Below are 17657 nucleotides of genomic sequence, written 5' to 3'. Positions count from 1 at the left end.
TCAGACATTTTCTTTTGAGTTGTGAGAGAAAAACACTGAACTTCAGACAGCTAGCACGACGTTAACAACCCAATAAAAAAAAAATTGTTCATATTGGGTCAGATGATCTTTGTGGTGTATTTTATGTGTCCTTGAGGTAGAAACATCCACCAAGTGTGAGGTCTTTGCTGTCGTACTGGCAGATGAGTTGAAAATGACTGAAGCAAGAAGCGGACGGATGGAATGAGGCATTCGTGATCAAAGTGCTTTCTTTTTATGAGGTCTGTTTACTCAAGCAGTTGAATAGATGCTGCGCTTTGTGTTTCCTGGTTACAGTCATGGTCACACACACACACACACACACACACACACACACACACAAACCCTCTGAGATAATGATAGACTGCACAGAGTCACTGTCCACACATGTGTGACCGCAGCAGTTGTCTTGTGAATGGGACGGAGCTACTTGTGCAGTGACCTTTGACCCGGTGAAGACCAGTGATTATCAGAGCTCGTCCTTCAGTGATGGCTATAAACAGCTTTTACAGGACTGTGTGCTATTTCTACATGTGCACACACGTACAGTCCTCCTCTATTAGAGGGAAATCCTGTGTATGTGAGTGTAATCCACTCTCTGTTTACATTCTGTCGCATCCTGACAAGTGCAATGTGGAAATAAAATTGACTGTATCTAGTACCGTACATTCTGGTAAATAAGTACATAAAGCTTGTTTTTTAAGTTTCTGGTGACGTTTCTTCTGAGAATAGAATAGAACAGAATAGAATAGAATATAGAGTTGAATTGAATTGAATCCTTCTATAAAAAATTGCAAGATGCATTGAACAAACATTAATTATTACATTTTAATTCTTTAACCAAGGCTACATTTGAGCTAAATTGTCCTACATTAAAATGAATGAGTCAATTTAAAATATGTAGACTACCATTTGTAAGTTTGGGCCCAGCATGATTTTTAATGAGTCTATAATGCTCAGCCGTATAGACAGTAATTTTGTGAAATATTATTACAATTTAAAATAACTGTTTTTTATTGTAACATTTTGTAAAAGTAATTTATTCCTGTGATGCAAAGCTGATTTTTCAGCATCTTTTCTCCAGTTGTTAGTGTCAAATTGGCAGGCTTGCAGATACATTACTATTTTTATTATGACCACTATGACTTTTGGGGGGGATTTAAGGATGCTTAGTACTATTTAGTAACAGTTTTGGACTTCCAGGACCCCTTGATCACAGATTTCCCAGTTGTTGTCCTAACATCATCTGCACACCGCTGTGGTTTCTCATAAAACGGAGGTTAATGAATCAAAACCGCCTGCATATCTGTAGACCGTGACATTAGCGAGCTCCATAAATCATCTTTTGCCTTGTTGTCCTTTCTCTTTCGCCATCTCGTCTGGTCTGCAGGTTCAGAGGGCACTGCAGGGCTTGCATACACACATGAGAGAGCGAGAGGAGATGAGGACAGCAGGATGCTAAATTCAGTGTGAGAGAGAAGTAAGAAAACCGAGATAATGTGGTGAGAAAGAGGAAAATGTGTTAAAGTGAGAGAGAGCGAGCGGCTGGAAAGTGCTGTGCAGGCCTGTGCCATCTCACTCACAAATACCCGCTTTCCTCCCCATGGAAACAGCCCTTATCCGATCCTTGCAGGAACTCGAGGTCATGTTGTGAAGGATTATTTGACTACTGAAATGCAACGCACAACTCCCATATTAGAGGAGAGAGAAGAAATGCAGAGACTGTCTGTTCAAGTGACATGAAGTCAGAATATTTCCTCAATGTTTGTATACTGGCATGCTGTCGATTGCTACAAAAATTAATTGATCATCTTTCAGAGTATAAAAACAGCTTTTATTTAAGCGTTATGTATTTGTGTAAGTTATGCATTGCCTATTTAATTCCTGTAAAATTGTTGAAGGATTATATCTATGGATAGGTAGCATAGGCTCTTGTCTCATGCTAAACATGAGGTTGATATGTAGGTGTTATGCTTATACTTTGAAATAGTAACTTTATTCCAGAACCTATTGCACTGCCCACCAAGACTGCATTTTAAGGCATCAAATGCAGATCCTCGACATGAAGGCTGTAAGCATCATAATTGTTGGACCTTGTTTCTGCCATATTCACCCAATATGCACCATTCGTGGATAAACTTACTCCAAAATGCATTGCAACATGATCACTAATAATATACTAAGTCTATATTATAGTATACTAAAATTGCAAATTGTTTTTTTTTTTTTTTTTTTTTTTTTAAGTCAGACTCTCTTAACCATTCAAGATATAGCTTCTTTTTTTTATGTCAGACTTTTACATGGATGATGTTATTTTGTCGGCCAACTTAAAAGTTCATCCTGGTTCCCTCAACTAAAAGCCAATAGTATTTTATCACCAACAAAAGTTTATGATTCTTACATTTTGTTACAGCCTTACATCAAGATAAACTTTTATGAACGCAACAGAACAAACATAATTTTTTTGCATACCTCTTGCTAAATGCAAATGTCAATAATTTTTAACAGAATAAGAAGGATCATGAAAACTGCATGGTATTTTTTATTATTAGTATTTAGTCCCTTCCTGAGTTAGCTACTTCACATAACAGATGTTTACATTTACTCCAAAAGACAAAATGATAACTCCATGTAACACCATTCAAAAGTTTACATACCCTTGCTTGAATCTTAATGCATCAGGTTGCCTCAGTAAATGTTTTCACTTTTTGAAGAAGTTGTGTATTAGCTCCTCAGTTTTCCTCAGTGTGAAAAGATGGATCTTACAATTGTACAGTCATTGTTGGAATGGGGTCAAATATGCAGAAGATTATGGAAAACTAAAGAATGTACAGGACCTGGAGGATTTGTCTGGAGAAAAGTTGGCAGTTCAACGATTCAGGACTCATAAACAACTATCATAAAATATAAAAACTGTCATAGATCATCCAGGTAATGACACACAGTATTAAGATTCAAGGGTGTGTAAACTTTTGAACAAATACATTTTATGAATTCAGTCATTATTTTGTCTTGCGGAATAAGTGTAACATCTGTTATGTGAAATAGCTTATTCAGGACAGTAGTAAATAAAAAATTATATTCTAAATTTTCCTGATGCCTCTTTTATTTTGTTAAAATTATTAACATTTTGTATAATCTGAAAGGAGTATATAAATGTTTGCCCAATCACTGTAAGTAAAAAGCTAAAAAGGCCATGAATGAACTACACCACTGTCATGTGACTTCAGTGTCACCACCATTAACAACTCTTTACATTTGTATTAAAAATCTACAACCTAGAAAGTTTGAGTTAAAAAAGTTTGCAAGACACTTTGTGTTATTCACAAAGTGAGGGAGTGACTTTACTCTATCTGTTTAGTGTGATGATGTTTAATGTCCCTAGCAACCATCTTTTTCAAGACACAAAAAGCTTAAAAAAACATGAATGGACTATTTGATGCATTTTATGTCAAAGAATAAAACATTATTTTGAGCTTGCTTTATCCACAGACCACATTTCAGGCAACTTTTTATTTTGGGACGATGGAAACAGAAGTTAAAAAATGGTTGTTTTAGGACTGTTAAAGTATCATGTTGTTAGCTTAGCAACCATGCTAACACAAACACTGCTTTAGAAGACTTAGAACAGCAAGACAAGTTTAAATACTCGTTGGCTTGACTTGTAAATGCATGTTTCATTTGTTTTTACAAATCAAAGGGGAGAGGCGGCGTTATTCTCTGTGGAGACTGACAACATCCCAAGCTAAAGTTACATTTAACCAGCAGTAGCCTATTTCTTGAAAGAGAGGATAACAGATTTGGAAATGATCACAGGAGAGAGAATATGCTGCATACTTGAAGACAAGTCATTATGGCGTGTCTTAGGACAGAATGTCTTGCCCATGTGATAAGAGTGAGCTCAGTGTTGTGGCTGTAGGTCATACACCCGGCATTAGCGATGCTTCACATTAGCCAATCTCAGGGAGTTTTCTTTCTACACGTAATCATTTCTGAAATAAGCCCTCAGAATAGAGTACTCTTAGTACTAGGTGCTAGTCATTTGTCAGATACTTAAATCCCACACAAAAGCCACACCAATTTGACATGAACAAACAAAACAAGTTACAACAAAATCATTTCCCCCAGGGTTAAAATATAAAAAAGGCGACTTAAAGTTAAAGTTTACCAGTTTAAGGAGAAGAACCGCTTATTCGTTTAATTGGGAGCTTGACATGCATGGGTAGGTGGATGTGACCGACTCGCCCCACACCCTTCAGCTGGAAAGGGCATCAGGAGCAAGCAGGGCCCGCTCTGGGGCGTGAGCTCTAAATAAACAGGGTGTGCCACCTTTAGCCAGATCTAGACCTCAATAGACATGTGTCTTGCCGCTCGATCCCAAATGAATGGGCTTTTCTTTTCCACGCATGCATCAACACATTCTACTTGTTTTTTTGTGTTTGGAAAAATCCAAAACACTCTCCTTTTGGTGTTGTGTTGTCCATATCTCCTAGTGGTCAGTTGTTTTTTTGCTGTAGATGTGCATAGCTCTCTTCTGATGAGCTCACCGAGAGGAATTTTAAAGCATGATTTCCTGTTCTGGATGTCTGAGTGTAGAACAGCTTAAACATTGACCACACAAACGGCCGCATTGAGTCGTGATACACTCCAGCCACGCCAATTACAGTGTCACATGCTTCATGAACAGCTCTTCAGATTGCTATCGATCCAGATTTAATTCTGCACGTGGTAATCTGTGTGAAAGGGTTTGTGTGTGGATATTTCTAAGGAGCGTTGTTCTAGGTCAAGCTCGTCTGTATTCAGGAATGCTGGAATGGGTATCTGGTTGGCGATTCCTGCAGGAATGTGGTCAGGCCAGTTTGTTAGTTGTCAGGTGTCTCGTGTCGCACCTGATATTATCCACCCGCTAAACCTAAAACATTTGGACACACCTTAGAAAGATGCCTATCTAACTGAAATCATTCCTGTAGCTCAATGACAAGGTATACCTGAATGCAACTCAAGTCACTTTGTATAAAAGCGTCTGCCAAGAGCATAAAGGCACACCTAGCAGCAGATTGCATTTCCATGAATAATTCTTTCCATGATTAACACTTTCCTTTTTCTTTGTTGTTTATCGGTTTTCTGAAACCTGTAGAAGGACCCAGACTACCTGAAACTCTGGTTGGAGATCTTCATCAACTCCTACGAGAGATGCCTGGATGTGGATTTCGAGAAACCACCAACCAGGTAGACATTAATGCAGTCTAGCTACATTCATCCATCAATCTAACCATCTGAGATGCACTTAAACCTCCATTATCAAGTGAATACTTGCTCAAAAGAATGAGATTAAGTTCACAGTTTCTTGTCACATCTTTTCAGTTTTTTCTGGACTAACGTTTGCTAAAGTCTTGCATAGCCAGTCTTTTGACAGTTGGTATCAAGTCTGGTCCACCTTGGAGCTTATTCAGTCAGATTTTGAAAGTATGTAGTTTTGTATTCTGAATCACTCCCTGTGTAGAACTGTGTAGAAGTGGAAGTCGGCCTTCTAGTACACTACATACCTGTATATGAATGGGTGTAACCATAATGCTCAATATGGCAGCCGTAGTCCCGCCTAGAGTTAAAAGAGCCAATCACCTTTGTGTTAGAGGCAACATTACATAAAATATCGCAGCTGTAGAAATAAAAGTCCCATCTTGCAGTGAAAAGAGACAAATAATATTTGTATTTACTTAAGAATGCACATATGAATTAGGGCTTTCAAAAAAAAAAAAAAATTGCATTTCGAATATTCGAATATATTTATTTAAAATAAAAATCCATACAGGAAGACAAAAATGTACTGGAAAAATGGTGAATAGTGTTTGTTATTATTTTGAATTAGATTTTATTTTTATATTTTCGGTTTTGACTTTAATATAAGCTAAGTTGTATTAACTTGTAATAATTTTGTTGTATCTTTGCTGTGTTAGTAGTTTTATTTTGGTTTTTGTAATGTTAGTACTTGAAGTTACTACATTTAAAATGTGAAGTGTTGCCTTAAAAGTTTAAGTAACGAAATAAAGTAACACTTTTTAGTTTTAATTAATGGCAGTACTTTTGAGTAGTTTGTCGGTGTGTAATATGAGACTAAACAGACTTTTTTAACTGCTAACCTCTGTTAATCTTAATGAGCTAAATTTAATGGCTTAATATTATGGACACATCACATGGTTGTTTTGTTTAGTTGTCGGTTTGTGTACATTCATGGCTCATTATCCACTGACATATTTAACAGACCCCTGCCATCAAGGTCACGTTCTGATGCAAGTGAGCAGCAATACAGAGAAAATCAAGCCAGCCCTATCTCTATGTGTGTGTCTGCATGGAAAATAAATTGAAGAGTCTAGAACTAAATAAAAGTGGGAAATAAGACCGTTACAGAGGCTGAAGGACAGAAAGAGGGAGAGTGTTCAGCGTTGAAGGATTTATGCGGTGGTAGTGCAGAGTATGTGGCATGAGAAAATCACTCTCGCTTTCCCAGCTGTGGTCATGTGATCATGAAGTGCTTAGGCTGTCAAATGACATTACGTAATGTGGAGCGAGAGGAGAGCCAGGAACCGACAGACGGAGTGGGAGATGGGATTGTCATGGGTTTATTGGTTTTTCTCCTTTGCAGCTGTGCTGTTCTTCTCACACAGATGGGAAAAAAACACACTCTTGTAGTGCAAAGTATTTGCCTTCACAGTCAGGACTGCAGAATTACTAATCCCAGAGGTGCTTTAAAGGAGTAATTCACCCAAAAATGACAGTTCTGTCATCAATTATGCCTTCAAACCCCATATGTTGGTATTCATTTTCAATGCAATTAGTCCCAAGGGGATTCAAGCATCACAAAAGCTCCATTTAGATATCATAATCAATATATATGGACTATTTTATAATGGTTCTGCGTTTATAATAGGGATGTGTTGAAAAAGGATCATTTATTTAATAGATTCTCATTTTGGTGAACTGATATTGATTCCAAGAATTTTTAAATATGTAATATATTACATATTATTTTTCCTTAAACCTTTCTTTCATATTTCATGTATGTTTGAAAAAATCCATCATGAAAACAATGTTTCATAACCACCATTTATATGTTTATATTTTAAACAACAATCTAGTGTAGAAATGTAATGATATCTTTCAAAAGTTATTATAATTCCATTATTACCAATTGAGATCAGAATTGAATCGAATTCACAAGTATGTTAACTGAATTGCAAGCTTAAGTTTGTGAATTGTGACTGGAATCGTGAGTTTGTGAATTATTTATTAATTCGCAAGTTTGTGAATTTTTTTTTTTTTAAATCGCGAGTTTGTGAATTTTCAAGCTAATCTCGAATTTATGAATTTTGAAGCTAATCAAGAGTTTGTGATTTTTGAATGGAATCTTGAGTTTGTGAATTGTGAATCAGATCGGGAGTTTGTGAATTGTGATTCGAATCGTCAGTTTGTGAATTGTGTATCGAATCGCGAGTTTGTGAATTTTGAAGCTAATCGCGAGTTTCCACATTTTTTATCTAATCATGAGTTTGTGAATTTGAGTGGAATCCTGAGTTTTTGTGAATTGTGAATCAGATCATGAGTTTGTGAATTGTGAATCGAATCGCGAATTTGTGAATTGTGAATCGAATTGTGGATCAAATTGTGAGTTTGTGAATTGTGGTTCGAATCGCAAGTTTATGATTTTTTTTATCAAATCGCGAGTTTGTGAATTTTGAAGCGAATTGCAAGTTTATAAATTGTAAATCTAATCACGAGTATGTGAATTGTGAATCGGATCATGAGTTTGTAAATTGTGAATCAAATCATGAGTTTGTGAATTGTGAATCGAATCACGAGTTTGTGAATTGTGAATCGAATCACGAGTTTGTGAATTGTGAATCGAATCACGAGTTTGTGAATTTTCAAGCTAATCGTGAGTTTCTAAATTTTTTATCTAATCACGAGTTTGTGAATTTGAATGGAATCCTGAGTTTGTGAATCAGATCGCGAGTTTGTAAATTGTGAATCAGATCGCGAGTTTGTAAATTGTGAATCAGATCGCGAGTTTGTGAATTGTGAATCAGATCGCGAGTTTGTGAATTGTGATTCGAATCGTGAGTTTGTGAATTGTGATTCGAATCGTGAGTTTGTGAATTGTGAATTGAATCGCGAGTTTGTGAATTGTGGTTCGAATTGTGAGTTTGTGAATTGTGAATTGAATCGCGAGTTTGTGAATTGTGAATCGAACCACGAGTTTGTGAATTGTGAATCGAACCACGAGTTTGTGAATTGTGAATCGAACCACGAGTTTGTGAATTGTGAATTGCAAGTTAGTGAAATTTGTGTCAATATTTAGCCCTAATTTCTGGTGATTTTACATGTGTTCTGCAGGTTGGAAGAGACGCCACCCGTCATGACGCTGTTACCTGATAACATCCTGCAGGTGTTGCGTCTGCAGCTGCTGCAGTGTGTGCAGAAAGCATCTGAGGGACTGGAGCCCGAGCAGCAGACGTTAGCCCTCCTGCTCCTCAAGTTCCTCATCGTCATCTGCAGGTCAGACTCTGGGGGGCTGATGGGAGAGAAGCGCTTTATGACTAAGAAAAATCATTGCACAAATGGATCAGTATTCAAGCTTAATGCACAAACTTACTCAAGTAAAAGAACTGTTTGCATATAGAGTCTCTTATGAAAATAATGAAGTGCACCGAATCTCAGTAAAAACTGAAACTGGACACCTGTGATCCTGCTGTATGTTTCAAGAGTTCTCCGAGCACCTGCTGCCGAGGCTTCATACATGGTTTCCACTTTCAGCGACTTTTACATCGAGACTTTTAAGGTCCCAAAGTGCTATTGCTCGAATGGCAGCTGCTTCTCAAATGTACACACACACTTAATGAGGATATTGTGTTCCTGTGGTTCAGTTGTAGAGCATTGCGTTAGCAGCGCAAAAGGTCATGGGTTCAATTCCCAGGGAACACAGATACTGGTCAGAAAATGTATAGCCTGAATGCACTGTAAGTTGCTTTGGATAAAAGCTTCTGCTTAATGCATAAATGTAAATGTAAATCCCATAGATAACTTTATTTAAGGCTGTTTAACATGACTCTAATCAAACTCTTGAATATATAATGCTAATTTTAGATGGCTACATTTTACAACCATCATTCAAAAGTTTGGGTTCAGTAATATCTTAGAAATTAAGGATGCATTAAATTGATCAAAAGTGACCGTAAAGACATTTCTAAATAATGTTACAAAATATATACTATTTAAATAAATGCTGTTCATTTGAACTTTCTATTAAAAGAATAGAAAAATCATTGTTTTCCTCAAAAATAATCAGTTTCCTGGGCAGCAAATCAGCATATCATAATGATTTCTGAAGGATCATGTGACACTGAAGACTGGAGTAATGATGCTGAAAATCTAGCTTTGATCAAATAAATAAATTACAATTTCAAATGTTACAATAGTAAAAATTTATTTTAAAATGTAATAATATTTCACAATGTAATTTATCGTTACTGTATTTTTAATCAAATAAATGCAGCCTAAAAACATCTAACCGATGGCAAACGTTATAACCTTACTGTAGCTCCTGGGACGATATTGTCTTCTTCAGTGAACGTGTATTTCACATGCATGTCCACTCAGTAAGATGTTGTCATTTGTCCACTCACAGTATCTGTAGCGTCAGCTGGACGTCCTGCTTCAGCAGCAGTCAGTGTGTTATTTATGATCACGGGGTGGTGGGGAATCTCTCTGACAGCTAGAACTAATGGTCCTGTCACACGGCAGTCTGTCCAGTACTGCTACACACACACACACACACACACTGACAGCTGTGTGATTTGTCTGACAGGAACCTGTCAAATGTGGAAGAGATCGGCGCCTGTTCCTACATAAACCACATCATCACCATGACAACACTTTACATCCAACAGGTCTGGAACTCGCTTCAAAATCAAGTTTTCTGTTTAGCCATTTATTTGTTACTTTCTGTCCCTTTTATTTAAAGGTAGTCAAACAGTACTGTTTTTCCCTCTTCTTTTCCTTTTTCCTTTCCCTCTTCCCTATTCCCCCAGTATTTCTGCATTATTAAAGTAAGTCGACTCTCTTTATCTCTGTTCAGTTGAAGAGTAAGACGAAAGAGAAGGAGCTGGCTGATCAGACACAGGCCGAGGAGTTTGTCCGTCACGCTCTGGCCTTCTGTGAGAGTCTGTATGATCCCTATCACAACTGGAGGCATGGCATTCACGGGTGAGATATGATATGCAACCCATGCAGATCCCACAGCTGAAGCTTTTCAGAAATTACCGAAATATTTCTTTTTGATGACACATGATGCGTCTTACGACACTGTCACCTAACTGTCAAACGGGGAACATTTCTCGCATGCAAAAAAATGCATTGTATGTAAACATCCCAGCTGTCAAATGCCAGTCATGCTTCAGTAATAGGACATCACGGCCTCATTTGTTAATCACTTTGTACGAGCATGTACTAATCCAGACGTTTCCTCGTGCTGCTAATCTGTGGAATGAACCGCTGCTCTGTTTAAAATAGCGGTGCAGAGTCAACGGTAAATCAAAACCATTTACTGAAAGAGTAAATCATTTACTTTCTTAATAAATACTCCTGGTCTTCCTGTGAATGATTCGTCAGTGTGTTATTTGAAAGAAAGAAATGTTTGTTTTCATAATCTTTTATCATATTAAAACTTTTCACCTCTGAAATCATTGTCTGCAGTGAAATGCTTGTAAATGTTGCTTAAATTATTCGGCACCACAATAACGACCGGCCAGTGGAGAGAATGAGTATGTGAAGGTTTATGTTACAAGGTATTGTTTAGGTGTTGCTAACCAAAAGCCCTCAATCCAGTGAAGCTGGCTGTTATTCAGTAACATGATCCACACAGATACACACTGTCAAATGAGGCAAACACACACATATGAAGTGAAAAACACAGCTGTGTTTGACCAATAAACACTTGTAGTCTGGTTCTACAGGTTCAGTGAAGAGCTGTTCGTCTTTGTGTGTGTGTGTGTGTGTGTGTGTGTGTGTGTTTGAAAGGTTATTTGAGGGCAGGTAACATGGCTGGGGAAGATAACCTGTGTTTGTGGAACAAATGCCACTGAAAATATTAACATATTCAAATCTCCTCAATAGATTTGTTTTTCAATGTTATGTAGTAGTTTATATTTTTAATATTTAAATCAATATATTATGGTTAATACATTCACTATTATTAATTCATTAATACATTTATGTGCTTATTTAAGTGTTTGTTTTATTTATTTTACACTCCCACCGCAACTGGAGGGATTTTTGCAAATAATGGATTTATTCATAAAAATAATTACAAAATTAAAATGTATGTTTTTAAATTATATAGACAATCAAAATAAAACATGAAAAAATGTTAAATGTTTTAGTTTTTTTTCCTGATAACCTCGGATATGCACATTTTTGTTCTTAAATCATTGAAATATTGACTTTAAATCTTGGGGATTTAACATATAAGGTCAAATGCAGGATTGTGAGATCTTGTACTGAAGTGTGTGTGATGGGTCTATGGTCTGTGTGTTCTTGCAGACAGCAGCTCAGTACTGTGGAGAGAAGCAGACAGAAGTTTAAAGCCGCACTGCTCACTGTAGAGTTTGTGCCCTTCTTCTATCGTAAGTCTCTCTCTCTCTCTCTCTTTCACTGGATGAACCCTGTGGGGCACGTGGTGTGTTTATTTACTGATAAGATCTGCTGTTTATCATTTGGCCTTCAGCGATGACACATAACCAGCGCTCTCTAAACAAAGCAGCTTCAGTGTTCCTGTGGTTAGAAACTCACGCCGCTTATCTGTGTGTCAGAGATGTGAAGTGTCACTCTGTTTCTGAGTGTACCTGTGCATTAATGCTGTCATTATCTCACGTTCTGTTGTCTGAGTCTATAGCACTGAGGGGCTGATGAGTAATAATGAAACAAACGAAAAAAACCCTGGGGGTCTCTGTAGAGACAACAGGAAGAATGCAAGGAAATAATTCAGTGTGTTTTTGCATGGTATTTGCATAAAAAACAGACATCTCTTCATTCATTTGTGTGTGTGTGTGTGTGTGTGTGTGTGTGTGTGTGTGTGTTTCAGAATGTTTTCAGGAGAGTGAGCACCTGAAGGACAGTCTTAAATGTTGCCTTTTGCACCTGTTTGGAGCCATTGTTGCGGGTGGACAGGTGAGATCATGCCACTGCAGCAAAAAAATAGAGCTGAAGTTAGAGATAAAATGGTGCGTTAACTGGTGAAATTACATTTCCACCAGTCACAATTCAGAATGCAATAAAGACCAATTGCAATGTAGTATAAAAATTGTACACATACAAAAAATTCAATTCTGTATGCAAATAATAGCAAGAAAGAAGACCATTTACAATTTAGTATGCAATTAAATGCATTAAAGAAAACCAATTGCAATTCTTTCTAAAAAAATTTGCAAGGAAGAAGACTAGTCATAATTTCTTGTGCAAATAAATATGAATAAGACAACCAGTTGCAATTCATTTTACAAATAATTATGTAAATAACTGCAAGAAAGAAGTCCAGATGCAATATAGTATGCAAATAAATAAACAAAAGAAGACCAATTGCAATACAGCATGCAAATAATTGCAAAAAACAAGACCAGTCATATTAAGTATGCAAATAAATGCAAGAGTGAAGCCCAAATATGCAAATGTCATTGATGCCGTGACTGTTACATTTGACATGCTTAACATTTATCTAAATCTTTTGCAAATTTTTTTTTTATTTTATTTGTTTTTAATATCGCTGTCAAACGATTAATCGCGATTTAATCGTTTCCAAAGTATTAGTTTACATAATGTTTATGTATTGTGTATATCTATAAATCTTATATATCTATATGTAAATATCTATATATCAAATCTATATATTTTGAAATTATTTACATAAATATATTAATATTAATATTATTTTTTATATATACATATATTTTTCTTAAATATGCATGTATCTGTATTAATATATACATAATAAATATACACAGTACACACACACATATTATGTAAACAAAAACTTTTATTTTGGATGTGATGAATCATTTGACAGTACAATTTTTGTATTGTTTTTCAGTGTTTTTCATGCTCATGACTTAGCTGTTTTTGTTTTCAGTGTCTCACAGCATGAGCGCACATTTTTAAGTAATAGTTCTTAAACATTTCTTCTAAAACATGTCTATAAAGTACTCATTTCTAATTAATTAAGATCCATTTTAGCTGTTTTGAAAGGTGTGAATGTTCCACTAAAATCACCTACAAAGATGTCAGTGGAATTAGAATGTGAGGTGGTTTAGGTTCAAGATGATGTGCTTCACTCTTCTTTTCGATGGGTCATACCTGTGATCAGCGTAACGCCCTGCTGGCCATCTCTCCGGCCACGATGGAGGTGCTGCTGGGAGTGTTGGGTGCCGGCGAGTGTCTGAGTGGAGATGGAGACGGAGAGGACTGGGACAGTGAGGCTCCTGACAGGAAGTCTCTGTTGACTCTGGGCTGTTTGAGAGAGGTAGTTCACCGGCTCCTGGCCAGCAGCTCCGATCAGAGACAGGTGGAAATCAGCTCTGTGCTGGAGAGCTACTTCAAACTGCTCAACTCGGACCCTGCCGCCACAGCGCAGGTCAAAGGTCACCCGTCGCCGCCCCGCTCTCGGCACTGGGAGAGCCGCTTCGTGGGGTTACAGGTGAACATGCTCGGTGAGTAGATCGGTCACTCGTGTTTAACTTTAATCTCGACCGCTCCTCTCTTCTGAATCCTGTCCTCCGTTTCACTCAGAAACCATTCAGGACATGTTTGAGTGCAGCGACCGCCCCGTCCTGCAGGCCATCTTCCTCAACAGTAACTGCTTTGAGCATCTGACCCGACTCCTGCAGAACAGCAAGGTGAGCTCCTCTACAGATGCTATGATTCCTGACCGACATGCATTCAGGTTTATTCAGTTCTGAGTCACTACAATCCCTTTTTCAGGTTTCTTTGTTTTGGGAACATTCAGAGAATTTTTCCTCCTAAGCCTCTCCAAGATGAATCAATATTTGATTCACAGGACAAAAGCCTTTGAAAATCTGTGGGGGAAGAAAGATTTCATGTCTGTTTTGAGGGAATGAATGCACTACTCTTCTCATAAGACTTTAAAAAGACATAATAATAATGTATTTTCTTATTAGACAACACCACTGCTGTCTTTTATACTGGAATTTAAATTGAATGAAATAACACTTTAATTCAGCAACAATGAATTAAATTGATCAAAGGGGACAGTAAAGACATTTGGAATGTTATAAAATATTTCTGTTTCAGTGCTTTTCTACTGAAAAATTCAGCTTTGCTTCACAGGAATAAACTACATTTTAAAATAAATTCTAATGGAAAATAGTTATTTTAAATTGTAATAATATTTCACAGTGTTACTGTTTTAATTATTTTTGATCAAACAAATGCAGCTTTGGTGATCATAAGAGACTCTTTCAAAAACATGATCTCACTGACCACTTACTGAACTTTTGAACGATAGATTATTTTGCCTTCATTAGTTTGTTAAACAAGATGTGATATAATTATTTATATTTTTAATGTAAATGAGTTCCCTAAGGGCACATATGACCCTAACATACTAATATTCAGAAGTTAACTGTGATCCTTTAATAATGTAGTCAAAAGAAGTTGACTTCTACAGAATTCGGCAGCTTTAAAATCATAGTAGGTCTCTTATGAGAGATAGATGTCATCTCTAAAAGATTTATTTTCAGGTTTTTAATTGAATTCTTCCGAGACCCAGAAGTTGAGCTCTGTTGACACTCAAGGACTTTTTCAGGTTGTTAATGACCGATTGCCGTATACATTGTAGTGGTTGAGAGGAATATCTGTTTGTTTTAGATCCAGTCAGAATCTAAAGACTCCTTTACTGTCGTTTAACTCACAGTGTGTTCAGTTGCAGGATTTTCCTTGTGTGCTTATCAATAATTTGTCTTGCCAGTCAGTTTTTTGTGCAAATATTTGCAATCCTTCTTTTTATCTATTTGTGAATATTTGTGTGTTTCAGATTAACTGTTCCTTTACTACTTCTGTTGCTATTAAAACTGTCTCACTGTGCTTATCATCTTACAGCATGTACACGTATCAGAACTGCAGCACTGCCTTCTATCCGTGCATGTTTCTGTCCTTTAGAGACGGAACACCTAGGCACTTAGGGCCATGACCTTTGACCTCTTACCTTTTAACCTTAACCCTTTGCACTTTCCTCTCATCTGCCCGTCTGTGCTTGCTGCGGTCGGCTCCGTCCGGCAGCTGGTTAACGCTAGGTGCACAGCCGCAGACAAGGACCAGAAAGATTTAACCAACAGGTTACTGACAGGAGAGAGTGAGATTAAGGTACCGCCCACCTGTGCCTGTCGCTCCCGCAAACCACGCCCCCCGCCGCCCACATGACCACTCCAGGACAAGACTCTCTCTCTCTCTCTCTCTCTCTCTCTCTCTCTCTCTCTCACCTGAGCAGGGTCACTGTGAGTCACATAACTCAAATTTTAATTTGTTTAATAATTAACTGATAACAATATCTATAGTGAGCCTATATATATATATATATATATATATATATATATATATATATATATATATATATATATATATATATATATATATTGATTATTTCATATATGTTAAAAAAGTTTATAATATTCATGTACAATAATATATGATGGACACTCCTACTTAGATAATAATGAATATATTATAAAGTCCTAATATAACAAATAATAAAACATAAAAAATTCAGTTTAATAATGGAAAATAATGTACATTAATTTGCTGCAATTAAAATAATGTGAAATATTTGAAATTGCACGTAATATTACAAGATTTACTTAAAAAATAGAGTATACTAAATTTTTCTTAAAGTGTTTTCTGATTATGTTAATCAACCAACTGAATATGGATATTGGCATATTCTGATATTCTCATTATAGTCTAATATTGGCTAAAATATTGTCCTATCACTAGTTACACATTAAAATGAACTTTTTTTGTTGTGGTTGTTAGGTAATTTTTCCATAACATTTATATGAACTCATTGAAAACGATATATAGTAAATAATATATTTAAAATGGTAAATTTTTGTTTCTATAACCCAGTCTTATGCATGCATTTGTATTTGCACTGTGACCAGACAACACTGAGTGTCATATCCAGATAATCTGACACCATAAGTGACCCGCCCTGTTTCATGAGCCTTTCAGTGCTTCCTCGTTGCAGAAGCAGAACAGTTATTAGTCTATCTCTTCATGTAGAAGCTTGTAATGGAGTGGTCTTTCAATAATCATCTCATGTGATATATTTTGCTTTGCTTGTTTCCCTCCCGTCCCCCTTGGCCTGTCCTCTGGTGCTTTGGTAACAGGGTTGGGATGCTGTGACTTCAGCTTTACGCTGTATAGAAGTACCTCCTTGATTTCATGTCTTACTCAGTTTATTGCCGCATCACTCTCCAGCCAGTCTTTGTCATATTCTTATACCTAATGAACTAGCCAATTGCAATGGCAGATTGAATGTCATGTGATTTTTGCAATTAGCCAATCAGGAGTCTCATGACACGGTGTGGCTGGACAGATTTTTGGGGTTGTGGAGGGTATACATTGTTTTTGGTGTTTGTGTTGGTGTTGGGGAGTTTTGAGTTTCAGATCTGAGCTCTGATGGTCTGATATTGTATATATCAGAGTCCGTTTCGCTCTGATAATCAGCTTTTTTTTTTACCCACAGTGTCTGATTCTATTCCTGCCTGTTCATGTAAGCATGGTTCTGTTGTAGCATTTCTGCCATTAGTCATGGCTTTATTTTCTCATCACTTGCATGGCAAAGTAAACAGATAGGGCAGGAATAGAATAGGCCTCATGCTGTACTTCTGAGTCTTCAGTCATTGGTTGAATCTCTTGATTGACTGTGATTTCCTCCAATCAGGTGTTCCAAGGGAGGCTTGACTCTCTTGCCGTGGCAACGATCAAAACTCTCACCACTGTGATGCACAAGTCGCCTGCTGCAAAGGTTTGTTATAATCAAGTGATCTATTATAAGACTTTATGTGCAGGATGCATTTCTGGAATGGGCCTAAAGTGATGTTTTATAATAGGATTATTACATAAAAAATAAACGTATGATCCCTCAGAAATCGTTTCAATATGATGTTTGCTGCTCAAGAAATATTTCTTCTTATTATCAATGTTGAAAACAATTGTTCTGATTAAATGTTTTTTTTTTTTTTTTTTTGTGAAATCTTGATCTATTTTATTCAGGATTCTTTGAATAATAATAAAAAAACATAATTTGTTTGACAGAAATCATAAATGTTGTTACTGTCACTTTTGATCAATTTAATGCATCCTTGTTGAATGAAAGTATTAATTTCTTTCAAAAAATAATTAAAATCTTGCTACTCCCAAACTTTTGAATGGTAGTGTGGTTATACATACTTGTTATAATTAGCAGTAGAACAAAGGGATCTTAAGAAATAATTTTCATTGGAAAACTTGGAAATATGAAAGAATTTTAAAATCATTTTTAGGATCCGTTTTAAATTATGACAGAAATGGTGTAA

General features: G+C 36.5%; 2 protein-coding genes across 6 annotated transcripts in view; one reads left to right on the top strand and one right to left on the bottom strand.

The window, feature by feature from the left end:
* Positions 1-17657, bottom strand: part of LOC127959601 (protein unc-50 homolog) — a 922469-nt gene that overhangs the window by 118821 nt on the left and 785991 nt on the right. The gene's annotated exons all lie outside the window — the stretch shown is intronic.
* Positions 1-17657, top strand: part of nbeal1 (neurobeachin-like 1) — a 50579-nt gene that overhangs the window by 4566 nt on the left and 28356 nt on the right. For 2 of the 4 annotated variants that reach the window (XM_052558851.1, XM_052558850.1), the window contains exons 3-12: positions 5156-5247; positions 8410-8571; positions 9881-9962; positions 10151-10278; positions 11614-11696; positions 12155-12240; positions 13430-13772; positions 13852-13958; positions 15361-15444; positions 17024-17107. In XM_052558851.1, the coding sequence (XP_052414811.1) occupies positions 5156-5247; positions 8410-8571; positions 9881-9962; positions 10151-10278; positions 11614-11696; positions 12155-12240; positions 13430-13772; positions 13852-13958; positions 15361-15444; positions 17024-17107 (1251 nt within the window). The remainder of the gene's footprint in view (positions 1-5155; positions 5248-8409; positions 8572-9880; positions 9963-10150; positions 10279-11613; positions 11697-12154; positions 12241-13429; positions 13773-13851; positions 13959-15360; positions 15445-17023; positions 17108-17657) is intronic. The other 2 variants (XM_052558853.1, XM_052558852.1) reach the window with 1 other exon arrangement.

Source organism: Carassius gibelio, chromosome B6, assembly GCF_023724105.1.
Source record: "Carassius gibelio isolate Cgi1373 ecotype wild population from Czech Republic chromosome B6, carGib1.2-hapl.c, whole genome shotgun sequence".
Lineage (NCBI taxonomy): Eukaryota > Metazoa > Chordata > Actinopteri > Cypriniformes > Cyprinidae > Carassius > Carassius gibelio.
This window is presented reverse-complemented; position numbering and strand designations above follow the sequence as displayed.